Genomic DNA, 27,872 nt, shown 5'->3' on the forward strand with positions numbered 1-27,872 from the left:
CCCAATTACTTTAATCTCCAGTCTTTTTCTTAACTACCACTCTGATATGTGCTTCTGTGGTGCCTGCTTTCCAGCTGTTAGTCTGTTGAAGGAACATCAATCATTTTGTGTTCACAGGGCTGGAGTTCAAATTGAATGAGTCAGTGTGCTGTATCCTAGGAAACTTGGGCCCTGACTCTGATTTCAGATAGACCAGTGTAAATCAGGAGTAACTCTGTGAAATCTTTCTTCCTTTTGTTGAGGGAACCTGGGGACTGGCTCCATAGATAACGGAGTTACAACTGAAGGAGATCTGAATCGGACCCATCCCCTCAGCAGACCAAAATCTTTGGTATAAATTGGTGTAACTCCACTGAAATCAGTGGCATTTCATCAATTTACACTGGCAATGAATTTGGAACAGAATCTTACATTACATTACATTTCAGTGGAGCAATGAATTGGGTTACCGGTCTAAGTCCTTTCCTTCAAGAACTTTGACTTTAAATTACCCTTCTATGTATCCTTCATGAAACATATATGTTGCTAAGCTCATGAACATTTGTTTGGGAGGGACCACACCAAGTTGCCTTTTTTTAAACACTTTTGTGTAAATATTACAAGATTTCTCATGATACCTTTTTTTCAGTAACATATCTAAGTATGTCATCAAAAGAATACAAAGTCATCTGATAGGGCTACAAAGATGCTTTTTAAAATGCAGTTGGTAAGGATTAACTATATTTCAATTAATATTAGCAGACCTATAAATCTGGATATTGTGAAATTATTTTTGTCTCTTGAGGCTCTAGTCGGTCCCTATCTCGCTCTTGGAATTCTCAGCTCTGAAATAGAGCTCTCAGAGATTGCCATTCATTCTGTCAACCTGTTCCTATTTTTGTCTAGCAAGCACTTCCTTTAAACACAGATCTGATGACTTGCTCTGGCTTATCCTTTACCCTTGCATTCCTCACTAAGGGATATATTATGATTCTCCTAAATTGCTGTCTTCTATTTCACTTGAAATTTTGGCTTGGCAGGATCAATGGTGCAACAGAGATAGATAAATCAAACACTATACCCAATGAAGAAAATAAGGAAGAAAGATGGAAACATATCACAGATTTTAGTCCCATCACTTTTGGAAGGTGACCAGGTACATCAGTGCAGAGTATAGTATAAGTTCCTGACTAGATTAGAATACAAAAGCTGCTAAATGCCAAAAAGGTCATTTTATAAATCTCTCTCCAAATTCTTCACCGACTGAAGCTGGGACAGATGCTCCAACCTCAAACATCATAGAATCATAGAATCATAGGACTGGAAGGGACCTCGAGAGGTCATCGAGTCCAGCCCCCCGCCCTCAAGGCAGGACCAAGCTCTGTCTACACCATCCCTGACAGATGTCTATCTAACCTGTTCTTAAATATCTCCAGAGAGGGAGATTCCACCACCTCCCTTGGCAATTTATTCCAATATTTGACCACCCTGACAGTTAGGAATTTTTTCCTAATGTCCAATCTAAACCTCCCTTGCTGCACTTTAAACCCATTACTCCTTGTCCTGTCCTCAGAAACCAAGAGGAACAAATTTTCTCCTTCCTCCTTGTGACACCCTTTTAGATATTTGAAAACCGCTATCATGTCCCCCCTTAATCTTCTTTTTTCCAAACTAAACAAGCCCAGTTCATGAAGCCTGGCTTCATAGGTCATGTTCTCTAAACCTTTAATCATTCTTGTCTCTCTTCTCTGTACCCTTTCCAATTTCTCCACATCTTTCTTGAAATGTGGTGCCCAGAACTGGACACAGTACTCCAGCTGAGGCCTAACTAGTGCAGAGTAGAGTGTAAATTAAATCCCTTTGGAGTCAAGTATCAGAGGGGTAGCCGTGTTAGTCTGAATCTGCAAAAGCGGCGAGGAGTCTTGTGGCACCTTATAGACTAACTGAAGTGTAGGAGCATAAGCTTTCGTGGGCAAAGACATGCATCTGACGAAGTGGGTCTTTGCCCACAAAAGCTTATGCTCCTACACTTCAGTTAGTCTGTAAGGTGCCACAGGACTCCTCGCCGCTATCCCTTTGGAGGTGGTAGAAGATAAATGGATGCTGACTGCTTATACTTAAATTGAATTGACATCTTTTAAGCATTGTGCAAATATTAACTAAGTAAGATTGTCTATGGCAAAATGAAAAGGGGGTTTTGGCAATCAACAAAGGAAAGTCCATAAACTGTATCTCTTCTTGATCATTATTGGACTAGTAATAATGGGAATATTTCCAAGGCATAAAAGAGCAATTTTAACAAAAATTAATGTGGCAACTGTGAATTATTTAGACTATAATTTTCAATTAATCGAGACTAATTTTCATTGAAATGAGACTCAGGGTCCTATGTGTCTGTCACTTTTGAGAATTGGATTTAAGCTCTGAAATAACTTCTGGACTTTAGAAAATTTTACTTTAAGAACCCCATTTTTCAAACGATGCAGCCTTTTAATTGTTAGGCCCTGAAATTCAAGTAGACCATGAACAGTGTAAAATAAGGACCAAAGATTGCATCTCAGTAAATTTTTCATGTTTGTATTTGAAAGAATCTAGTGATTATGGAAAGTCTTATATTGACAGTTGTCAAGGCTGCAGTATTCTTTCCACTGAATAATATAATGTTGGCAGTAACCGCAAAAGTTTCTCAAGCTCTCCTATTGAGGTATGTAAACCTTGAACTGGAAATATCTCTCTCAAGTGGTGAGATGGTTCACTTGTTTTGGCTATTTTCTTCAAACCTTGACTTCTTCACTGAGAGTACAAAAAAGATGTCAGTTTGGAGTGCAATGTAAGCATTTTTCTACTGGGAACTAGACTGAGTTCAACAAACTCATTTTACAGATAACACCAGACAGCAATGAAATGGTATTGACTGAAACTTTGTACTAAATTGGCCTGGATTTGGACTGGGACGTGAAGGTGAAAACCTATACATCACTTTAACACTTCAATTCACTCTCCTACCTTTTAAAGAAAAGGATCACATAGTTTAGACTGCAGTGATACTGATCTTTTATTTCATTACAGGCAACACCACTAATATACTGTATATAGCAAAATGCAGGACAATGTAGCACTTTAAAGACTAACAAGATGGTTTATTAGATGATGAGCTATCGTGGGCCAGACCCACTTCCTCAGATCAAATAGTGGAAGAAAATAGTCACAACCATATATACCAAAGGATACAATTAAAAAAAATGAACACATATGAAAAGGACAAATCACATTTCAGAACAGGAGGGGGATGCGGGGGGGGGGGGGGGGGGGGAAGGAAGGAAGGTAAGTGTCTGTGAATTGACGATATTAGAGGTGGGGAGAGTGGGATGTTTGTGAGTTAATGGTATTAGAGGTGATAATTGGGAAAGCTATCTTGATAATGTGTAAGATAGTTCAAGTGTTTGTTCAATCCTCTTTGGAGAGTGTCGAATTTTAACATGAATGACAGTTCAGAGGATTCCCTTTCAAGTGCAGATGTAAAAGGTCTTTGTAGCAGAATGCAGGTGGTTAAGTCATTGAGAGAGTGTCCTTTCTGGTTAAAATGGCAAGAAACTGTTCTTTCTTTGTGATCTTGTCTGATATCTGTTTTGTGGGCATTAATCCTTTGGCGAAGTGTCTGAGATGTTTGTCCAATGTACATAGCAGACGGACACTTTCGGCACGATAGCATAGATTATATTTCTGGATGCGCAGGAATATGTGTTCTTGATCTTATAACTCGCTTGGTTAGGTCCAATAATGGTATCAGCAGAATAAATATGTGGACAAAGCTGGCAACGGGGTTTGTTGCAAGGGAAGGTACCAGGGTTGGTATTAATGTGGTATGTCCTGTGGTTGTTGGTAAGAATCATCTTGAGGTTAGGTGGTTGTCTATAGGAGACTATGGGTCTGTCTCCCAGAGCCTCTTGGAGTATGGTATCCTGTTCCAGTATAGGCTGTAGTTTATTGATAATGTGTTGGACAGGTTTAAGTTGGGGGTTGTAGGTGATGACAAGTGGTGTTCTATTGTTGGTTTTCTTGGGTCTGTCTTGAAGTAGATGGTTTCTAGGTATTCGTCTGGCTCTTTCAATTTGCTTTTTTATTTCTCTGGGTGGGTAGTTGAGGGTTATAAATGCTTGGTAGAGATCCTGAAGCTTCTGGTCTCTGTCAGTGGGATTAGAGTAGATGCGGTTGTATCGAAGGGCTTGGCTATAGACGATGGATCGTGTGGTGTGTTTTGGATGGGAGCTGGAAGCATGTAGGTAACTGTATGAGTCGGTGGGTTTTCTGTAGAGAGTGGTGTCTAATTTTCCATTGTTGATTTGTACTGTGGTGTCCAGGAAGTGGATTTCTCGTGTAGAATGGTCCAGGCTGAGGTTGATGGTGGGGTGTAGGTTGTTGAAATCTCTGTGGAATATCTCCAGTGTTTCTTGGCCATGCGTCCAGATCATAAAGATGTCATCGATGTACCGTAGGTAGAGAAGGGGTGAAAGGGGACGGGAGTTGAGGAAACGTTCTAGGTCAGCCATAAAGATGTTAGCATACTGTGGGGCCATGCGTGTACCCATGGCTGTGCCGCTGATCTGGAGGTATAAGTTGTTCTCAAACTGGAAATAATTGTGGGTGAGAACAAAGTTACATAGGTCTGCTATCAGGTTGGCAGTAGTGTCCTCTGGGATAGTGTTTCTAATTGCTTGTAATCCATCTTCATGTGGGATGTTGGTATATAGAGCTTCTACATCCATGGTGGCAAGGATGGTGTTATTGGGGAGGTTATCGATGTTTTGTAGTTTCCTTAGGAAGTCAGTAGTGCCTCGGAGATAGCTGGGGGTATTGGTTGCGAAGGGTTTGAGAAGAGAGTCTACATAGCTGGACAGACCAGTAGTGAGCGTGCCAATACCAGAGATGTTACCATCTTGTTAGTCTTTAAAGTGCTACATTGTCCTGCATTTTGCTTCAGCTACCCCAGACTAACACGGCTACATTTCTATCACTATTATACTGTATATAGGCTTTCCTGAGGTGCCTGGTTGCTCTCATGCCTGCTGTGATCAACACTAGATATGGGTTAAAGGCACAGATTTCTAGGCTGATTTTCAATAATTCTAGACTGATTATAATAATAATAAATATTTTAGTCTGATAGTTTTCAGGTGATCTCAGTGATCCTCAGTAGCAAACTGTTATACAGTGATTTTGTCTAAAAGGAAGGGTTGAGTACTCTTAATGGTCATTATAATAGGTAGAATGTCATCAGAGCTGGATCTCACCTCTTCCTCCCTAAGAACATTCCATCCTTGCCATCCACTTCGGGTATGTCTAGAGTACAGGATCTTTCAAAAATGGCTTTTCCTGTTGAAAGAACCACGTCTAGACCGCAGTTTCACTTTAAAAATAGCGTTTTTTGAAAGAACACGTGACACGATTATGCAAATGAAGCATGGGAAAATGAAATCCCACCTTCATTTGCAATTTCGATATGTCTAATTTACATCTCTTTCGAAAGAGGGATGTAGTCTAGTCATACCCTTCATGAAAGCATGTGAGCTATTGGTGGCCCCAACCAGAGAAAAAAGCTTGGATAAAGCAGCATTAAAATGGCTTTAGTTTTGGCTGGGGAAACACACACTAAAGTATATTAACATGTATTATCAAATGTAACAGAAACACACAGATGCAAATATTTACTAAACAAAACACCACCTGCCTTGTGAAATCTGGGCAAATGGTGTGGCTTGAGTTTTGCTGGCATTGACCCTACTACACCTTCTTGCCTCATAAGCTATTATTAATGCTGACATCATTCAATTATTGGTAGCAGTGGCCTTTTATCAATGCTCTCTGGCAGGAAGGAACTACACTGATATAATCACCATTGTATTAATATACTGCTAATAAAATAAGGGTAATAATATTGTCTCCACATAGTAGGTTTTCTTTAATTATTTAATTCTAAAGGGGTTCAATACTAACCCCATTCAAGGGAACTGAGAGAGCAGTTTTTCATATAAGATGAAAATAAGCAGTGACAGCTTGTCAGCTCAGCAAGTAGCCCCCTCGCATATTGAGAAATATACTCATACATTATGACATGCAGCAATGTAGCATTTATCTATGTATCCTGGGTATTTATAGTGCTCCTATCAGCACAGGTTGAAGGAAGAAGAATACTGAAAGAAAAAGCAATTAAGATTCTAATATATATTGTAATTGAGGCTTCAGGGCACAGCCATTGACTTAAGCTTTAATAGTCACATGTTTCTTTTTTCAATGGAAAACATTTATTCCATAGTGCAGTCCGTTAGCTTGAATCATATTTCAATATATTTATTTCAGTGCATGGTGGTCTCAATTATTCATCCATGCCTCATTGTGTTAGGCATTTTACACACGTGGAATAAAAAAAGACTGTCTCTGCTCTTAAGGTTTTACAGTCTTTGCATATGTCAACAGGCATCAGTAAACAATAAAACACCTAGCTGGGGGGAGGGAAGAGGAAAAGATCCGGGTTTAGTATTTGTTTAATTCAGAACAAAAGCTAGGCATGAGCAGACTAAGCAATTGCTTAGGGTCCTGAGCAGCTCAATGGAGCCCCCATATTAATTATTAGTATGTGTGTATGGGGGTTCCCCAAAAGATTGCTGCTTTGGGCCCCCAATGGGCTAGTGTCAGTGCTGGTTTCATTAGTTCTGGTCACACATCTTTCCCCCACTCCCTCAGAATAAGGGATCTGTGAATAATACTGCTAGTTTTGAAATAACTAACAGGTTTCTAGTTGAATTTAACTTGCTCTACTGTTTAGCTAGTTGTGGACTCACCTCTACAGGTTCAGAGGTGTGGAAAACCTTCCCTCCCTCCAGTTGGAAGTGGCTGGATTCCCTGACAGCCCCAGCAGCAGGAAAGGGAGTGGAACCTGTAAATGCCCCAGTAGAAGAGAAGTTGCAAGGGGGCAAAGTTTATCCTCCTCCTCACTGTACCTGCCCAGAAACCCACCAAAAAGAGATCATGGCAGGAAGGAAGACCTCCTCCAGTCCTGGGGCAGCAGCAGCAGGGACTTGGACTCTGGGGCTTCCCTCACTGCCCAGTGCTTCTCCTGGGGTTGGGGTGCAGGGATTTCTCCCTGTGCCACTTGCTCAGTGCGTCTGTCAGGCTGTGGGGTTGGGGCAGGGGGGTTTGTTTCACCTATCTGGCCCTTCTGCCCAGGAGCAATGTTGGGTGCAGAGCTTTCCCAACCACCTGCCCACAAAACGCTTCTTTCAGGGCTTCAGACTCCTGGGCCAGGCACTTTTCTGTTGGGAGCAGGGCTCCCATTTTTCTGCCTCCCCCTAATTGGCTGGGGATCCTGGGCATGGTCCCTAGATTAGATACCTATGATACAGCACAGTATCATAGGTGATTAATCAGCCCTGCACAGTCAGAGGCTCAGGGCTACCTGCAGGGAAGCCGTGCAGCCATGCAGTTTAGAAGGAACACTGGTCCCTAGGGCCCATTGGACAGTCTGGTTTTGTACTTCATAGATTCCAAGGCCAGAGGGGACTGTGATAATCTAATTTGACCTGTTTTATAACACAGGCCATAGAACTTCCCAAAAATAATTCCTAGAAGCAGATCTTTTAGAAAATACATCCACTGCTGATATAAAAATAGTCAGTGATGAAGACTCCATCACAACCCTTGACAATTTTTTCCTGTGATGAATTACCATCCCTGTTATAAATATACCTTTTACTTGTCTGAATTTGCCTAGCTTCAACTTTCAGCCATTGGATCACATTCTTCTACTTCTCTGCTAGACTCTAGAGCCCACTGTCAAATACTCATTTCCATATAGGTACTTATACTGTGATCAAATCACCACTTAACCTTCTTTTTGGTAAAATAAGTAGATTGAGCACCTTGGGTTCACCACATGTTTTCTAACCCTTTAATTATTCATGTGACTCTTCTGAACCTTATCAACATTCTTCTTGAACTGTGGGCTCCAGAACTGGACACAAAATACCAGCAGTGGTTTCACCAGTGCAAAATTCAGAGAGAAAATAACAACTCTACTCTTACTTGAGATTCCCCTATTTATTCATCCAAGGACTGTATTAGCCCTTTTGTCCCCAGCATCACCTTAGAATTCCATGTTCAGCTGCTTATCCACCACAATCCCCAAATCTTTTTCAGAGTCACTGATTTCCAGGATAGAGCCCCATCTTGTAAGCACGACCGACCTACATTTTTTGTTCCTAGAAACACGTAGCAATATTAGAATACACATCCTTTGTTACTTACAGCTTACCAAAAGATCCAGATTGCTTTGTGTCAGTTACGTGGCTTCTCATTATTTACTACTCCCCCAATTTTTGTGTCATCTGCAAACTTAAAATAATCTCAACACTGATGATGATTTTATGTTGTCTTCCAGGTCTTTGATTAAAAACAACAAGGAGACCTGTGGCACCTTAAAGGCTAACAGATTTATTTGGGCCTCTGTATATAACTGAAAAAGTGGTTTTTACCCATGAAAGCTTATGCCCAAATAAATCTGTTTTAAATAAAGCAATCTAAGATCTGATAAAAATATTAAATAAAGTAGGGATTATAACTGATCCATGCAAGATCCCACTAAACAAATCTCCATTCAGTGGTGATTCCCAATTTACAGTTACATTTGGAGACCTATCAGATTGTTAGCTTTTAATTCATTTAATGCGTGATGTTAATTTTATATCGTTCTAGCTTTTTAATAAAAGTATATGAATCTTTCCTTTCTTGTCTTTGTTGTTAAGTCTGTTTCACATTGTGACCTAGCTTGGTTAGAGGGGATCATTTTTGTTAGAACTCAGTAAGAGGAATGTATTACTCATAAAGAGATTAAAATTCCCAGTCTCTGCACTCAGGAACTGCAGAGCTTGAAATAACCCTTTACAATATTTCTTTGCTGGTGTGCATGGAATGACTTTGGGTTTGTAGACATCATGGGAACCAAAAAAAATCATAGAATCATAGAAAACTAGAACTGGAAGGGAACTCGAGAGGTCATCAAGTCTAGTCCCCTGCTCTCCTGGCAGGATTAAGCACTGTCTAGATCAGTGGTTCTTAACTTGGGGTGCACTCACTCCCTGGGGGTGCGAGATGCCCTTTCTAGGGGTGTGAGACATGCTAGATTTTTATGATATATCTTAGGTTTAAAGAACTGACCTACTTCAACGATTTTTAATAAGGAGTGTGAGAACATACTTTGAGAACTAAAGGGGTGCAGACTGCAGTAAGATTAAGAACCACAGGTCTAGATCATGCCTGATAGATGTCTACCTAACCTGCTCTTAAATATCTCCAGTGATGGGGATTCCAAAACCTCCCTAAGCAACTTATTGTAGTGTTTAACCACTGGACAGTTAGGAAGTGTTTCCTAATGTCCAACCTAAACTTCCCTTGCTGCAGTTTAAGCCCATTGCTTCTTGTTCTATTCTCAGAGGCCAAGGAGAACAATTTTTCATCTACTTCTTGTGACACCCTTTTAGATACCTGAAAACTGCTATCATGTCCCCTCTCAGTCTTCTCTTTTCTAAACTAAACAAGCCCAATTCTTTTAGCCTTCCCTCATAGCTCATGTTGCCTAGACCAGTGTTTCCCAATTGGAGCTCCGCTTGACAAAATTTTACCCTAGGGGTTCCTTGAAATTCTTTTAAGCTGAAAAGGGTTCTATGGCCAAATAAAATTGGGAAACATAGGAAAATTAGGCAAATGAAATTTAATGTGGATAAGTGTAAAGTAATGCACATCGGGAAAAATAACCCCAACTATACGTACAGTATGATGGGGGCTAATTTGGCTACGACAAATCAGGAAAGAGATCTTGGAGTTATTGTGGACAGTTCTCTGAAAACTTCCACACAGAGTGCAGCGGCGGTCAAAAAGGCAAATAGGATGCTAGGAATTATTAGGAAAGGGATAGAAAATAAAACTATGGTACGCCCACATCTTGAATACTGTGTACAGATGTGGTCTCCTGACCTCAAAAAAGATATTTTGGCCTTGGAAAGGGTTCAGAAAAGGGCAACTAAAATGATTAGGGGTTTGGAATGGGTCCCATATGAGGAGAGGTTAAAGCGACTGGGACTTTTCAGTTTAGAAAAGAGGAGACTGAGGGGGGATATGATAGAGGTCTATAAAAACATGAGTGGTGTGGAGAGGGCTGATAAAGAAAAGTTATTATTTATTAGTTCCCATAATAGAAGAACTAGAGGACACCAAACAAAATTAATGGGTAGCAGGTTTAAAACTAATAAAAGAAAGTTCTTCTTCACACAGCGTGTAGTCAACCTGTGGAACACCTTGCCAGAGGAGGCTGTGAAGGCTAGGACTATAATAGAGTTTAAAGAGAAGCAAGATAATTTCATGGAGATTAGGTCCATAAAAGGCTATTAGCCAGGGGATAAAATGGTGTCCTTGGCCTCTGTTTGTCAGAGGCTGGAGAGGGATGGCAGGAGACAAATCGCTTGATCATTGTCTTCGGTCCACCCTCTCTGGGGCACCTGGTGCTGGCCACTGTCGGTAGACAGGATACTGGGCTAGATGGACCTTTGGTCTGACCCAGAACGGCCGTTCTTATGTTCTTATGTCTAGACCTTTAATCATTTTTGTTACTCTTCTCGGAACCTTCTCCAATTTCTCTGCATCTTCCTCAAAGTTTGGAGATAAACTAGAAGAAGAAAGAAGTTGGAACATGTGCATGACAGGACCTCTTGATTCTTAGCTAGGCGAGAAAGGAGGGTTTTCCTTGAACAGAGAATGTAATCAGCATCACAGGATTCTGTCCCTGTTGTAGAGAATGCTGGGAGAGGAGAAGGGGATTATGCTTGGCTCAGCTGAAGTGATTCCTCAGCTGTTATTAACCACAAGAAAATGTTCAAATTCATAGTGCAAGTGATTCTTGAGAGAGGACCACCACACCCGTTATAGAGAGAATCTGTTTCTTTTCACTTGCTGAATTCTGAGTACAAGAAGCCCCTTTCTCTGTGTTATTTGGACTGGTCCTCTGAACTTCACAATGTGGGCTGAACTTCCTGTATTCAGCTTGGATTTATCTGATCTGTGCTCATTACTTGTGCACAGAAACTCTTTTGGCATTCACTATTTTTAATCACTAATACTAACTCTTTTAATGTTATTCATACACAAAATCTTTATATTAGGCTGCTCTACATGTAGCATATCTACTACAAAACCTTAAAAGCAAAGGACTGAAAAGTTATTTATTTGCACAACACACAGTTAACCTGTGGAACTCTTTGCCAGAAGATATTGTGAAGGCCAAGACTATAACAGGATTGAGGAAAAAAACTAGATATGTTTTTTTAGATGGAGGATAGGTCAATCTATGGGCATCACTCACGATGGGCACGGATGATGTGCCTACCCTCTGTTTGCTAGAAGCTGGGAATAGGCAACGGGGGATGGATCACTTGATGATTACCTGTTCTGTTCATTCCTTCTGTGAAGCACTTGGCATTGGCCACTATAGAAAGATAGGATTCTGGGCTAGATGGGCCTTTGGTATGTCCATTCTTATGTTCTTATCCTATCCAAAAATGCACACCTATCTATTCACATATTTATGTGGCCCTTATTGCTGTTGTGTCAGAAGCCAACAATAGTTAATGGCTTGTAGCCTTGCAAATGCCACTATGACATAGGGAATTATATCCCTATTTTAGGGGCAGAGTGTAGATTAAGTGACTTTCCCCAGGTCACCCAGAGAAGCCTATAACTAAACTAGGAATTGAACCTTGTCACCTGAGTCCTAGGCTAATGCCTTCTTCACTAAGGGTGCATCTACACAGCACCCTTAGCTCAAAATATGCTACACTATTTGAGCTACACAAATTGCGTAACTTATTTTGAGTTAATTTTGAAATAGCTTATTTCATAATTTAGCACAACCTGCACAGCGCCAAATTTAAAAATAAACTGCTATTCTGAAATGCCCCTTAATCCTCACAGAATGAGGTTTACAGGGACATCGGAATAGAGATCCTGTTAGATTTTAAAATAACGGGCTTGCTTACAAGACCTGGAATAGCTATTTTGGGATACTTCCAGACGTACCCTGATAGACTGTCCTCCTTCCTGCTTTGCCTCCACCTGGAGACATGTGCCTCGCCACTAAGGGTGTGTCTAGACTACTGAGTTTTGTCGACAAAAGTGGAGTTTTGTCGACAAAACTATACCAGCGTCTATACTACCGCTGAGTTCTGTCGACATAACGTCGACAGAACTCAGCAGTTTTGTCGACGCTGGTATACCTCATTTTATGAGGCATAACACCTTCTGTCGACCTCTATTGCCTGTAGGGTTGCGTCTAGACTACGGGGTTCTGTCGACAAAGCAGCTTGCTTTGTCGACAGAACTCAATGTGTCTGGATGCTCTTTGTCGACAGAAGTTTTGTCGATAGTATCTGTCAACAAAGCTTCCGTCGACAAAACCCTGTAGTCTAGACGTACCCTAAGGCTAGATCTCCATTAGGAGAAAAGGTTTACTTGTAACACATTCTATAACAAATAATGTTAAAATTCTAGTGTAAATAAGGCAGCTGTTTCATAGGTGTACTTGAACATGCTCACTCACTAGGATTTTTTCCACATTAGTTACCACATGTTAAAAATCCTTATTTTATTTCTTGTGAGGACAAAACTGATAGAGGAACAGCAGATTTCACACTACAACCTTAATTTTGCCCTGTAGGAATGTCAGAAGTTGCTGATCATCTCCCCCCATACTCATGAGACTTCTGTACAGGACTGGAAAGTGGTACTGATGCATACGTGGAGAAGGGCCTAGACCAATGTGGACTTTGTCAAAGGTCCTGTTCTTCATGAGCGGTTCTCCTTAGTCAGCTGAATAGTGATCCCTGTTTTAAAGTGCTTCTGTCTAAACAAAATGTTTGACAGTGTTTCATTTAATTAGGGCTTGGACTTGAACTTTTCATGTTGTTGTCTGGAAGTTAGGAGGGGGATTGTATTGCTGGAATATTAAATGTACTTTTTATCCTGTGTAATGTATGAATTGAATGATGTGGCTGCTGCTTATATTGCCTCTTCAATCTTCAAAGTGACTTATTACCATCATAAGTATTAGTAGGTAGATGATATTTAAAATGAAACATTGTGATTCTTAATGTTACAGCAAATAACAACAAAAATAAATTAGCAGTTAAATTAGCATATTGACTGGCTGGCTGAAGTAGTCTAGCATTCAACTCTGGTAATGAATAATTTGAAATATCACATATTTCAAGGAGGTTTGGAGGTCTATATAGACTTTTTACATTAATCAAGGTTGAATATGGTTTGCCCTACACTGAGTTTATTAATTTGCTCTTCAAGGCATAGGCTTTCAGGGTTAATTGCATCAGATGCCTTATTCTAATCAACATCTAGTAGTCAGCTGTTATTAAAAGAGAACGTAACGCAGTATATAATCAGTTTTCCCTGTGCTCTTTATGGAAAATAGATTGATAATATAAAATAGATCAAGCAAAATTACAGAGTGCATTTGAGTCATATATTCATATTGATGGAGCTTTGCTGTTTCCTTTTTCATGCTTCACACGCTCGCTTTGTAGACCATAATTTAGACCTTCTCTTCGCCTTTCTACTTTAAAAAAATACTGCTATGTTACAACCTGACTCAGTACCTCACTGTAAAATGACCCCTCTGTGATAAATGGATCCACTTGCTGGGTCCCATCATATTTCCAAGTCAATTAGGTAGAGTCTAGTCATTGTTTTTAGCCCTCAGTCATAGGACATGTTTCCATGATTCAGATCTCTTGTTCGTCATAGTTTTTTTGGGGGGGGATGTGGGGTGCTGAGCTCCACCTTATTGTGATCACTCTATGCTTTTAGTTTAATATCTTCAGGGATAACAAGACAAGAAGGCAAAATAATTCCTTAACCACAGAAGCTTTACTCTTAAGAGTATTTAAGCCGTGAGATGCCATATCTCCTGGTCTGATCTCAACCTTCTTGTGAGTCCCAGGTTTTCCATTCTTTTAAGCTGGGCAAAGTTCCTCCTGTACCCTCTTTCCTGAAAGTCCTCCTTATGCACAGTGATGGTTGACTTCTTACGCAGAGCTGGATCATGTTAAGTAGGCCCCTCCCCACTCATTATTCCACAGGGGCTGATAGTTGAGAACCAGTTGATGGCTCCAGACTGATGAGATGTCAAACATGTTTCCTGGGTAGAGCATCTGTCTGGAATGGATCATAGTAGATTTGCCTTGGGCAAGTTAAGATGAGTTTCAACACAAAATGGAATTAATAATTTGATACCGGCATGTCCCACTCTGTCTTACTGTGCATGTAGATTCCATCCATGTATGTGTATGTGGTGCTGTGTGTGTCTTCATACCATTTCCCCCGCCTTTGGGATGAGATGTTTAGAAACATAGCTGAGCAGGGGGTCTTTTGTGTGAGAGATCGTTGTGTGAACGTTCCCTCATCAACACTTTATATCCTTCTAAATCCTTTCCCTTTCAGGGAGGGACTCAGGATTTTACATGCACAAAGGCGTTCATTTACTCAATCTAAATTAGAACAGCTGACTCCAGATATCTCTCAATCCACTTTACCTCTGACCAAGAAAATGTAGTAGCTATGATAGTTGCACTTCCTCTTCATCGGGGGAGGCAGGCAGATTTGGGAGTAGAGGAAATTTGCTTAAGTGGTTAGTCCTTGTGCTATTCCGGTGCAGATTCTCTCTGTGGCATTGACCAAGTCAGTTGCATCTCTGGGTCTCCATGTGCCATATGTGCACCTAAGCTAAGGCAATACTTACCTTTCAGGTAAGCACAATGTTTGTCAAGAGTTTTGAAATCTATGTGGAAGTCATGACTTAAGTTCAGGGTATGGTATTTTTTGAGTATGTCCTATCCCAATTCTTTCTCTAGTTGTCAGGCTTGATTGGCAGGAGATGGAATAATTAAAGGACTGCAGGTCTGAACTAAGACAAACTGGTGCCCTATGCACAGTATGATGCCTCTACAGTGAAACTCTCCACCTGCAGTGTGGTCCCCACTTGGAGTGACCTTTGCAGCTGCAGCATCATGGAGACCCATTTTCTCCTTCCAGGAACAGCAACAGTGACCCTCTCTGAAGGGAAGCAATAGGGATAGTAGCAAGACTCCCACCATTGAGGGTAGTGAGGTCCACAGTAGGGGAGGGAGTGGGAATGGGGGGGAGGGGCAAGGACAGTACTTATCTCAGCAGTGAGGCTCTATCTGCATGAGTAGGTGGGCTGTATTTGCTGTGTAACTACATACAAAGCTCTGTATTTGGGTGTTGATAGCAGGGGCCCTCAGAAGAGTGAGTCTGGGTGTGAACACCCGACTGAGATAAAATGAGGCAGTTCACTTCTGTCAGAGCTATTGTTACAGACCCTCTGCAAACTGAAGCAATGAGGCAGGCGCTTTGGTACACTCAGCCCTGTTGTCACGGTTTCCTCTGCACCATATGGGTTAGAATTTGATTTTATGTTTCTAAATGGCAGCTGATAGTCTGAGTTGGAGCCCTAGAAAGGGCCTTATGATGTCAATGCCTAAATCCAGCCCTGTTGCATTGAAACTTTTAATAGTCCCTTATCTGCTGTAAGCAATACTTGCTGGATTATCAGCTTCAGTTCACCTCCGATAGAAGTGGATTGAGAGGATTTCTGAATTCCATGTTACACTAGGTCACTGTGCTGGTCTCAGTGTATTCTAATTTGTGATGGCACCGAAATGGATGAGCAGAATATTATTGTCAGGAACAAGGAAGATCCATTTCTTTGTAGAGCACAGAAGTGGAGAAATGGTCTGATGTTATTCTGGAAGTGGACGTTTAGTGAGAGGAGCTGTCTGAAAAAGTCTGGTTTCCATCTTCTTGATTTTTCTGAACTGCCCAATTTAAAAATCTAAGGTCAAACAGATATCTGCATCTTACTGAGGATTTAATAACCTGAGAAGTCTGTATTCTGTACCAATTATCCACTGTTTGAAAACTGAACTGATTTTACCTTTCTGTTGTATTTTAGGCTGCCTATTTGAGGATGACCTTTGCAAACCTTTTGAGATCTGCATAAATGGTAAGTCTGAGAAATTTGTTTTGTTGCCTGTCTGTCCTCTATGTAATTACATATAAGGTCAGTTTAATAGGCAATGAAGTTATGAGTGAACAAAGTTATGAGTGAAGTATTTCATGTCAGACTGCTGATAAATAATTGTTAGGGTCAGTTAAATGGAGTTTGTATTCCTCTTGGCTTTAGACAACATCATGACTAACAAAATGTCCTGGAAATAATTAGAAATGAAGTTAGATATATTGACATAAAAAAATAACTTTTAAAACTGTAATAATCCTGCTAGAAACTAGCCATTCCATCAGTTGGAGTTTTACCTTCTTGAACTACAGTGTTAAGTAATTATCATCCTCGTTTTTTCAAGACGAGTTCCTTTATGGTTTCATAAGAAAAAGGAGCCCTTTAGAATCTTTCTCCGTCTGCTCAGGATGCCACCATTTTTTTTCAGATATACTACTTCCTTGTCCCTTTGCTACAGCTGCATTAAGGAGCTTCCTTCTCTTCTCCCTCCCACCTTCCCTGCAGTGAGACAAGAAAACAAACATAACTGTGTGAGTGGGTGGTTGCAGATCAAAGTCCACTAGAGTGGTAACAGCAACCACTTTGGTTTCATTCCAGGGTTGTTAATGTGCTGTATGAAATCAGCACTGACCTGAGGGACCAGTATCTTTAAGGGATGTATCTAAATTTGTTTATGACTGCGAAATGGTACAATACATCAATAAATGTAGCTTTATTACGAAGTATAATACGTAGGACTTTTGTCTTCATGAATGAGTGGCACAAGTACAGCAAGGGGACTCTTGTTTGTTTTAAGCATTGTCAGAACTGTCAAAAATCTTATCTTTTTAATATGGCACAGTTTAAAGGCACTGATACAGAAACAGACCAAAGCATGTGTCCAACTTTAAGCACATGAGTACCCCTATTGGTTGCCGGATTAGAGAGGTTTAATCTGTACCCAGAGCACTGAGAGGTGTGGAATTTAAATTTTTCAAAAGAAAATAACTTGGTACAGTTTCCAGCCCAAATATTTTTGCTCCTAAAAATTAAATGCTGCAAGTTTGTAACAAACATTTGCCTGCATTAAAGAAAAGGAGAACTGAAATATGTTTGTGTTGTTAGAAATAATAATTGGATCACAAGATCTATGTAAGTAGAGGGGAGAGGTTCATTCATCACATCATATACATCTGTTAGGCCATATGTCATCTTTCAGTGCAGGAACTGCTGTAGATTTGTCTGCATAGACAGTGTTATATCATGTGTAAGGCCTTTTTTGGCCTCAGTACTGAGTTTTCATTTATATTTGCTACATCCTGCAGCATTTAAGCGCTATTAATTTTCTTCCATCAGTTTTCCTGAACTTCACTTACTCAACAAATGGTTAAAAAGGAGCATATTCTTTTATGTATGCCTTCATAATATGAGGATTAGCCAAGAAAGGTTGTGCTTTCTGAGTTTTTCATTAAAAGGGGCAGAATTTAGAATAAAAAGACTTAAATGCTATTTGATTTCACATCTTGCAAACCAATTCAAAGTCTGTTTCCCTATCAAGATTATGAAATCAGTGGATGAAAAATGCTATGTAAGAGCAAGGGATTAATAGAAAAGTGAGAAAACTTGGAACTCTGTAAAACTGGAGAATGGATCTTCCCACATAAGCACCTCAATTGTTACATGATGAAAGAAGCAGACTGATAAATACTTTGAGGCTAACAGAAATTGAAGTAAGCACAGTAAATGAATAGCCAGGTGAATAAAATCAGGACTTGGTAGGGGAGAATATGGTGTGTGTATGTGAGAGCACTCAGACAGCCCTGGTCTTCACTAGGGAGTTATTTCAAAATAACCCCCCTTTTTCAAAATAATAAGCAGAGCGTCCACACCACCAAGCCCGTTATTTTGAAATAATGGGATGGTTATTTCAAAATCTGTACTCCTGCTTTCCTCAGAGAATATTCTGCTTATTTTGAAATAGCGTTTGTGTGGACGCTCTGCTGCTGCTCTTTTGAAATACCTACTCTCCAGAGTCATTCAAATTAATTACTCCCAAATGCTTCCTGGGGCTCTAAGTCAAGGTAATGCATCCACAACAATGGTGCCTGCCTTGGAGTAATTTCAAGGCTTCCCCATAGTGGGGACATGCTATTTCGATTTTGTTATTTTGGGAGTTATTATTTTGAATTTAGAACAGTGTTTCTTAAACTTTTTAAGACCAAGGAATACCAAACAATAATTTTTTTTATGAGGACCACCAAGGATTTTTTTGTCGAGCAAAACAAAAAAAGGGTGGGGGAAAAGTTATTGAGGAAAAAGAGTCGGTTGGCCCTTTAAGGGCAGCCATTTTTAATTTTGTTGTTCTTCGTGGCACACCTCTGACTGCCTCGCAGCACACCGGTGTGCCATGGAACACAATTTAATAAACACTGATTTAGAAGCTTCACGGGGGAGCTGAATTAGCTTGTACAGGATAAACTTAAAAAAACAACAAATGGTCTGGTAGCACTTTATAGGCTAACAAAACATGTAGATGGTATCATGAGCTTTCATGGTCTGTGCCCACAGAAGTGATCTTTGCCCACTGATACCATATTTATGTTTTGTTAGTCTATAAAGTGCTACCAGACCATTTGTTGTTTTTTAAGTTTTTTTTTAATTTAGTTATTCTGAAATAGTTTCCTAGTGGAGACATACCCAAAGAGAATTGAATATATGTCTGTTCATAACATTTATATTTAAGGTTTTTCTAATATCATTTTTGACTGAATATTTGGAAAATGTCATGTTCTGTTTTGCATGGCACATGATAAGTAAAGCAGTATATGCAAAACATCAGCTTTCTGTTGCTGTGCAGCTATCAAATTACAAGATTTAGAGCAAAAGTTTAGAAGCTGATAGAAAACAGCAACCAAGCATGTCCTGTCTTTTCTTATAAGATAACACAGTGTACTTTATGCTGGTGTTGAGGTAAACAACATTGGGTGTAGACAAGGCTGTTATTTTGGAAATAGCCACCCCCAGCTTTCTGTATTCCTCTCTAATATTTGAGCTGCTCATGTAGATCACTGGCATTGTTTCCTATAGGTAATCTCCAGATCTTTTGCTTCAGCCTGAATATCACTGTGCTGCTTTCATATTCTTTCTCATATACCATGTCCTTCTTTCCCATCAAAGGAGCACAGAACTCCTGCAGCAGAGTTTTATTAATGGAAGATGCTGTTGTTGCAAACCTCCTTGCAGCATGAAACTATAACAGGCATTGTGCAGATAAGATCTGATTGCCGAAAACTGCTCTGTGAGATGAACAAAAAAAAGTTAATTAACTATAGTGGCTTGCACACTGTATCATTAAGTCAAGCCTCATTGACAGCAACTAAACCTCACAGGAAGACATGGTCTAATGTCTGATAGCGTGTGTCCCTGAAAGCCTATACAAACAGTTGAGCACAGCTGAATCAATATTGCTTTATATATGCAAGCTGCACTTGTTAGAGGGTACATAGATTAATACAATATATTGAAGTCTTCCAAGCACGACAACTTAGAGTTATGAGTCTTTCCTGGTTTGGATGTCTCCAAATAGTTCAGAATATTGTCTTTTTTCCTAAGCTGAAGTGCTTCCATGAACATTTTGGCATGTTATTGATTGTGTGTGTTGATGACAAGTCATAAATGGTAAATATGTGCTACAGTGGATAAAGGAATAGAGCAAGGAGCCCTGAAGCAGTTTCTTGCACATAATGTGTTATGCTTTGAGGTTTTCCAGATCATCACCTAATAGGATGGAATTGTGCAGGGAGAAGCACCTCAGCATTGCTTAGCTAACAGATGTCTATAGTTATATTTGTATTGACAAGTTATTTTTGTTAGAAAAGATACAAGAGTTTTTGTAGAATGTATACATTTCTGTATGAGCTTCTCAAAGCTTCACAGTAATCATCAGTGTTTGTTAAATTTGAATTCAAGCTTCTGTTGAAATACTTCAGATAGCACTGGTACATACTTTGATTTTAAGGTATAACATTTTTCATCCAAGTATGTACTTTCCCAATATAAATTAAGCCTAACACCAGGTCAGGAAGTACTGAAGATATCAAAAGTAAATTGGAAGATGAGATTTTCAACCTGACTTTCAGAAAAAAGCATAGCTTAGAAACATCATTTTGAAATAGTATCCAAACCGAGCCATTTACCTCTGGAGGATCTCCTGTAACCGCTTGTGGCACACACAGAGCAGGAGGGTTATCTTACAATTTATCAAGTAATTTTAATATTTGTTGACTATACAGAATGCGGGGCTAAGGTGGGCTCTCCCCTGCCCTGATCTTGTGCTGCTTCTGGAAGGCACAACAGTGGCACAGTTCATTTCCCTCATGCTCCTTCTTGCTCCCACGACTCCTATTGGCTGTGGTTCCCAGTCAATGGGAGCTGTGGGGGCAGAGCAGTGTTAGCAAACTTGGAGCTTCCCTGTTCTCTTCCTGATCATCTGTCAGCATCCCTGGGCCACACTAAGACAACCTAGCTTCCTCCTGCAGCATGGAAAGTTGGCACTTGCAGTTCCAGCTCCATGGGGAAGCCCCAACACTCAGTGCTTCTGGCCCATGTCAAGTCTTTCTGCTGTCGGCCAGATCAAATTGGGCAGGAGGCTGGATCCAGTCATCAGGCTGGAAGTTCCTAATCCTCTGTCCTAAAAACGAAAGGATAAATTAGCAGTTCCATAGTGCTTTACATCTTCAAAGCATTTTATGTATGCTTTATGTTGTGAGGATTAGTTAAGTATTTTCAGATGGGGAAGTAAAGATTAAATTCAGTCCAAATTTTCAAAATTGGCCTCTGAATATTGTCAGTGGTTCAAAAGCACCTTCTGCTCTATTTACTGTGCCCTCTGCTATGTCTTATTAAGTTATATAAGGTCAGTTTTTTCACTATTTCTAGTCAGAGTGTATGTGAAGACCTTCAGGGAACTGATAAAATGGTTTTATCTGATGTATCCTCCGTATCCTGTGCAGAACTATATTTGGCCTTGTCTTGTCTGCTCAAGTGTTTGGTTTTTTTTAACCTTGGGGTAACTAGAGCTTTCCCCAGCTAAATCCAAAGTGAAAACAAAGTACTTTAGTTTTACAGTATGGTACATTAGGTGAGATAATACCCTCACCTTCGGTTGACTTCAGAGAGATTACCTCACTGTAAAATGTGGGGCACAAACTAAATATACCTAACATATATATTTTATTTGGAGTTACTCTTGAAAATCACTCATAGCTATAGGTCTTGCAGAACACAATAGAATAATGACTATTAGTGGACCTTTATTCTTGTTCAGGACCTGGACTGCCTATCCACTATGTAGCAGCAAATAAGATTAAAGAAGTATGTAAAACTGTAAATAACATAAATGTATTCTATTTTAGGTTTCCGCTGTATGCCTGTGTATTGTCTTAATGATTAAACTTGACATGTTTGGAACCACTGCTGAACTTTAATTCCATAGTGTTATTTCAAGGAAATAGAAGGCAGAGAGCCTTCTTCGGCAAATTCTGTCTGGGCACACGAAAAAGTAATTTTCGTACAATTCAAGATGCTTTTGTGTCCCTCTGACTTTTGTTTTTTACATGGGAAGATATCTGTCTTCGTAAATTATGATCTGGGTTGGGTGGGATAGTGTTTTGGTGAGTGGAATGGTGCACTATATATTGTGAGTTTTGATGTGTGTTTAAAAGATTCTTGGTTTTGATTCATATTATATTTAGGTTTATATTAGGCATTTGATTTTTAAGGGTTTTAAGGCCAGGAGCTCAAGCCTGAGCCTAGAAATTTCAGTCTCATTTTAGCTTAGGACAGAATTTCTAATGTTTTAAACCATACTATTCTGCTAAAACCATGACTGCCTAAGCTCTAGATGTTTTGGGTGGTTATAAAACTTCACTTTCAGAAGCACACAATGTAAATTTGATTCTAGAAATAATGTGATTCTCTTGTACTTTAGGCTTTCTAAAATACATGCTAGTTAGGTAACAATTTAGAAAGGCTCTGCAAGGGATACAAAATGTATAAATTAAAATATTTTGGAAATATTAGGTTTGCTAATGGTTTTAATGTACCAATGTGCGATAAGGACTTACACTAATTACTTCTGCGTGGGATGTAAAAGTTCACTCAGCAGGTTATTTGGCAGCCTTTGCCAAGTTTGATATAAAGAGCTGTTTTCAGTTTTATTGTTGTTTTATTACACTTAAAAACAAACAAACAAACAAAAGACAGCTGGGAGACTGTGAATAACTACTGGTATTTTGGAAAGGAGATTAGGGAGTCTCAATAAAATTTGTGTCTGATGAATCATGAAACACAAGAGTCTGAAAAGGACAGTGTGGTCTGAAGAGACTGAACAGAACGCCAAAGAATAATGGTCTGGCAGCGATGTGGAAAGACAGAGGGAACACTGATATGTAGCGTTACTGAAACCGGGTAGATATACTATAGTACCTTCATATCACTTCCCTGTCCATCTGACTTAGGCATCATGAAAGTCTGTAGGTTACCTCTTGAATAAGAATAAGGTGTTTGGTGTCTTAAACTTTGGGTATATTGGACAGTGAGCAGTTTTCTTCTTAACAGATTTGTTTGCATGCTTGCATTCCAAGGACCTGGATAAACATGAGAACAGGGTATTTCAAGTAATATTACACAAGCAAAATAAATAACAAATTAGTGGTTTTGTAGTGAGGACAAATGATAGCTGGACTAGGACTATAAAACTTCTACACTTTTGAGTAAGATTTGAACTCCTGTTTCTGGAATTAAAAGAATCACTCTTGCATGAAATCCTGGTATGATGATGACTGCATAGGTCTCTAAAGAGTTTACATTTCTAAAAGTGAGATACAAAAAGCCCATTCTGGACTTCCTCGGCTACTCAGTGCTGTATGTGTGTGTCACTACTCCTTGCCCTTGTCCCAAATAAATATCAATGTAGGTATAAATATAATATAAGAATGACAGTAATTATTCAAATGAGTCAAATATTTGATTAAATAATAAATTATCTAGGATATCAGAAAACACCTATGAAAATGAAAAGAACTTCCATAAAGGAACTGGACTAGAGAGTTAAAACACATAGGTGCTTTCCTGAGTGGTATAGTCGCATACTATTTTTATTCCTTGCCCATACCATTTTGCATTAATTTTTGAAAACTGTAATAGTAATTTCTATTTATATGATCAATAAAATACATGATAAATTATTTGACTACTTGTGATTAGAAACTTACCTCCTTCCACTGCACATACCATTTAATGGGGCTGTTATTAGTTAATGCAAGGCAAATATTGATTGTGAATTCTTTTCTGGCTGCAAAGTGTCTGTCTTCTTCTTTGGCTGTCCTTCCATGAGAGGATGATGTCTGCTAAGAGGGGTGAATTTGTGGGTTTTTAAGGAGCCCAATTCATACCCTATAGATTTTACTTCAAAAGTGTCCTCCTCCCTTAGAGGAGACATAGTTGTTGGCTGGACTGTTGTGCCCCTTCTTTTCTAGTTTGTCCTATGCTATTTCGTGAGTGTGTCTGTTCTCTTCAAAGGGAGTTGGGGCTTGGTGTGTGGTGTGGTGCCACTGTGTTCCGTTCCACGCTGAGTCTTGTCAGTTTGTTGGGTTGATGCCTCCCTTTTTAAAGTGTACTTTCTTTATTATGCCTTTGAAGCATTTTCACTGCCCTCTGCGAGTCCTTCTTCCTAGGGGTAACAGAGTGAAAAGTACTTGCTTTGGGAAGCAAGTGTCAGGCCTATATACACAGTGGCCAGCCCAGCGGAGTTTGGGTTTCATGACCTGTGATACTATATTGCTGATGTTGGCTGCCAAGACAACACTGATGTCAGTGTGTCAGTCTTCCCAGCTGACCTTGAACATCTCCTTAAGGCTGTTTCTAGAAAGTAGCATGGAGCAAGGACAGTCACAGAGGCTGCCTTAGCTCCGCTGTGCCACTGATCAGGAGCAACCTGAGGTAAGCTCACACCTCTACCCTGAGCCCCAACCTACTGCCTCAGCCCTGAGCCTCCCCCTAAACCCAGAGCTACCTCTAACACCCTGAACCCCACATCCCCAGACCCTTACCCTCTTAGCTGGAGCCCTCATGCCCCCTGTACACATCCCACCCATCCAACTCCCTACCTCAACCTGCAACTCTTCCTGATTTCTGTCCCCACCCAAGAGCTCACACCACCAGATAGAGGCCTTTGCCCTTCCTGCATTCAATCCCTTGCTCCAGCCCTGTGAAATTGAGTGAGGGTGGGAGAAGATGAGCCACCAAGGGAGGAGGAATGTAATGGTGAGGGTGAAGTGATTAGAAAGTTGGAGACCCTATACAGAGGCAAATTGAAACCAAGACTGTAGTCATTTTCCTACCTTTCCGAGAAACACAGAGAGAAAACAAACAACAATTCCTAGGCACAACGGAGGTAGATAAGGATGGATTTTCAAACTCTGCTCCTTAATTTTCTTACTTGGTATATTGTAGTCAAACTGTCTTGTGTTTTTTTTAATTTATATATAGATGGTCTTGAATGTTTTCTTGTGGTGCTTATACACTATTATAGATAAATGTATCCAATACTTTCCACTAGCAATCTGCTCTGGTATAATTTTTTTGGTCTCCTCCCCTCCCCCCCCAAGGCCTGAACAACAGTCAGTGCTTTGCTAACATAAAGCAAAGCTAAGCTATGAGCAAAAGGCAGGTCCTGCTCACAGAAATTTGGCAAGGACGGGGCTGCTGATATTGCAGAAATACACATATCTAGGAGGATGGTAACAGAACATCTAACTGCAGAAACAGCTTGGTACCAGTACACTCTCCATAGATAACAGGGACATACCAATCCAGGTTCAGCACAGGGTTGGGATGACCACATAATGGGTAGTGATGTTTTGATCAAACCACCGAACCACAAGGTAATGGGAGATATCTAGATACGTCAGGGAATGTCGACCAAATATGTTTAAGGGCGCCACCTTGATATGTAAGAAGTGATGTGTAACTTGTTTGTGTGCTAGAGACCATAAGTTGTTTGACAATAAACCTGGTTCCGGTGCCTTTGCACCTTGTCTGATTTGTGGTCATTGGGGGCTTTTAGAAGTCTGCGGTGTTCGCTACCTGCACAGAGTCTGCACAGCATTCGGAAAGAGCACAAGTATTTGGAGAGAGCACATGCACTACACGCAGCCGAATGGTTATCAACACTGAAGGGAGCAGAACAGATGCAAGAGCACCACACCGGTAGTGGTGTCTGACAACACTGATTCCAAATATCTAATACTCAAAGGAAGTAACCTGGTTTTTAACACTTCTGCTTCTTTTTCAGCTCAGACTGCCACGTGATTATCGGTTGGCTATAAATGGGTAATTGTGTTTGGCAAAGTATAAGATTATTTTACAGCAACCCTGATCCAAGATATGAATCATGTTTGTTACATATCTTAGAAATAATTTATATTGAGCTTCTTGTTTTAGTGTTCCAGTAAATGTTGTTTTAAAACTCTATGGCCTACTTATCATAATATTAGAAACATTCTTTGAGAAAATTGAAGTTTAATGTTAAAATTCCCTCACTCTTTTTAGTAGTTCAGTTATGGTTTTAATAAGGTTACAGTTGAATGTAATTAATTTTTGCTGTGCTGTAATGTCAAGCTTTATTTCAAATATATTTATATAGATTTATATATGATCACAGAACAACTCTCTTTTGGAACTGAATGTTTGAGAAATGTATTTAAGCATTTGATTAAATATTCTGCTCCATAAATGATACCACAGAGAGTAGAAATTCCAATTCATTTTCTTTTTCATGGTAATTGTAAATAAATTATGGAAGAAAGAGGGGTCAGGAGTGCATTTTAGACTGTTCAATGCGTTAGATGTTTTAAAGCCGTGGGGTGGAGGGACTAGAGAATGGGCTGCTTATCTGGAGCACCCTCTGTTCTGGCAGCAACTTCTAGGCAGGAGTGGATCCTTGCATGTTGCTGCCCACAGGTACCACCCTCACAGCTCCCATTGGCTGCAGTGGGGTTTGGGGTAGCTGCAGTACATAGAGACTCCCCTGTGAAAGGGACCACAAGAAAATACAACCAGCCATGTATAGAGAAAGAACAGGCAGGAAACTACTGTAGACCTGCTGCACTGTTGGTGGTGGCAGCAGGACCCCCTGGGCGCTTTGTCCAGAGGTGGCAGATGAGGCGGAGGGATGCACGGGGAGAGGCACATGGGGGCAGAATGTGAGACCAGGGGAGAGACCCAGCCTTGAAGTTTGGTGGAGCCTAGCCTCTGGGCCAGAAATTATAGAATCATAGAACACTAGAACTGGTAGGGACGTCAAGAGATCAAGTCTAGTCCCCTGCCCTCATGGCAGGACCAAGCACAGTCTACACCATCCCTGATAGATGTTGATCTAGCCTGCTCTTAAATATCTCCAGTGATGGAGATTCTACAACTTCCCTACACAATTTATTCCAGTGTTTAACCACTGGGACAGTTGGGAAGTTTCTCCTAATGTCCAACCTAAACCTCCCTTGCTGCAGTTTAAGCCCATTGCTTCTTGTCCTATCATCAGCAGCCAAGGAGAACAATTCCCCTGTCCCCTGTGACACTCTTTAAGATACCTGAAAACTGCTGTCATGTCCCCTCTCAGTCTTCGCTTTTCCAAACTAAACAAGCCCAATTCTTTCAGTCTTCCCTCATAGGTCATGTTTTCTAGATCTTTAATCATTTTTGTTATTCTTCTCTGAACCTTCTCCAGTTTCTCCACATCTTTCTTGAAATATGGTGCCCAGAACTGGACACACTACTTCAATTGAGGCCTAATCAGTGTAGAGTAGAGCAGAAGAATGACTTCTTGTGTCTTGCTCCCAACACTAACGAATCCCAGAATCATGTTTGCTTTTTTTGCAACAGCATCACACTGTTGACTCATATTTAGCTTTTGGTCCACCCCTAGATCTCTTTCTCCAGTACTCCTTCCTAGACAGTCACTTCCCATTCTGAGAGTGTGAAACGGATTGTTCCTTCCTAAGTGGAGTACTTTGCATTTGCCCTTATTAAACTTCATTCTATTTACCTCAGACCATTTCTCCAGGTTGTCCACATTATTTTGAATTATGACCCTATCTTCCAAAGCAATTGCAACCCCTCCCAGTTTGTTGTCATCTGCAAACGTAATAAGCGTATTCGCTATGCCAATATCTAAATTGTTGATGAAGATATTGAACAGAACCGATTCCAAAACAGACTCCTGTGGAACCTCACTTGTTATGCCCTTCCAGCATATACACAGACACAAATATTCTTGGAGCCCAGGAACTATGGTCCCTTATAACTTGCTGCCCTTGCAGGATTGAGTTCTTAATTCTAAGTTCAAAGGTAAGATAAAGGACCAGAATTTCCCATTTTACAGAACGTGTCTATTTTAGTAATACTGTATGTTTTCCTACAGTTAATGCACATTTTTCATAGAATCATAGAATAATAGGACTGGAAGGGACCTCGAGAGGTCATCGAGTCCAGCCCCCCGTCCTCAAGGCAGGACCAAGCTCTGTCTACACCATCCCTGACAGATGTCTATCTAACCTGTTCTTAAATATCTCCAGAGAGGGAGATTCCACCACCTCCCTTGGCAATTTATTCCAATATTTGACCACCCTGACAGTTAGGAATTTTTTCCTAATGTCCAATCTAAACCTCCCCTGCTGCACTTTAAGCCCATTACTCCTTGTCCTGT

At 40.2% G+C, this 27,872-nt stretch overlaps 1 protein-coding gene across 1 annotated transcript in view; it reads left to right on the plus strand.

Moving 5' to 3' along the window:
* Positions 1 to 27,872, plus strand: part of PTPRN2 (protein tyrosine phosphatase receptor type N2) — a 938,219-nt gene that overhangs the window by 91,193 nt on the left and 819,154 nt on the right. Inside the window, exon 2 of the mRNA XM_075922745.1 lies at positions 16,064 to 16,114. Coding sequence (XP_075778860.1) covers positions 16,064 to 16,114 — 51 coding nt within the window. The remainder of the gene's footprint in view (positions 1 to 16,063; positions 16,115 to 27,872) is intronic.

This window comes from Pelodiscus sinensis, chromosome 2 (assembly GCF_049634645.1).
Source record: "Pelodiscus sinensis isolate JC-2024 chromosome 2, ASM4963464v1, whole genome shotgun sequence".
Taxonomy (NCBI): Eukaryota; Metazoa; Chordata; order Testudines; family Trionychidae; genus Pelodiscus; species Pelodiscus sinensis.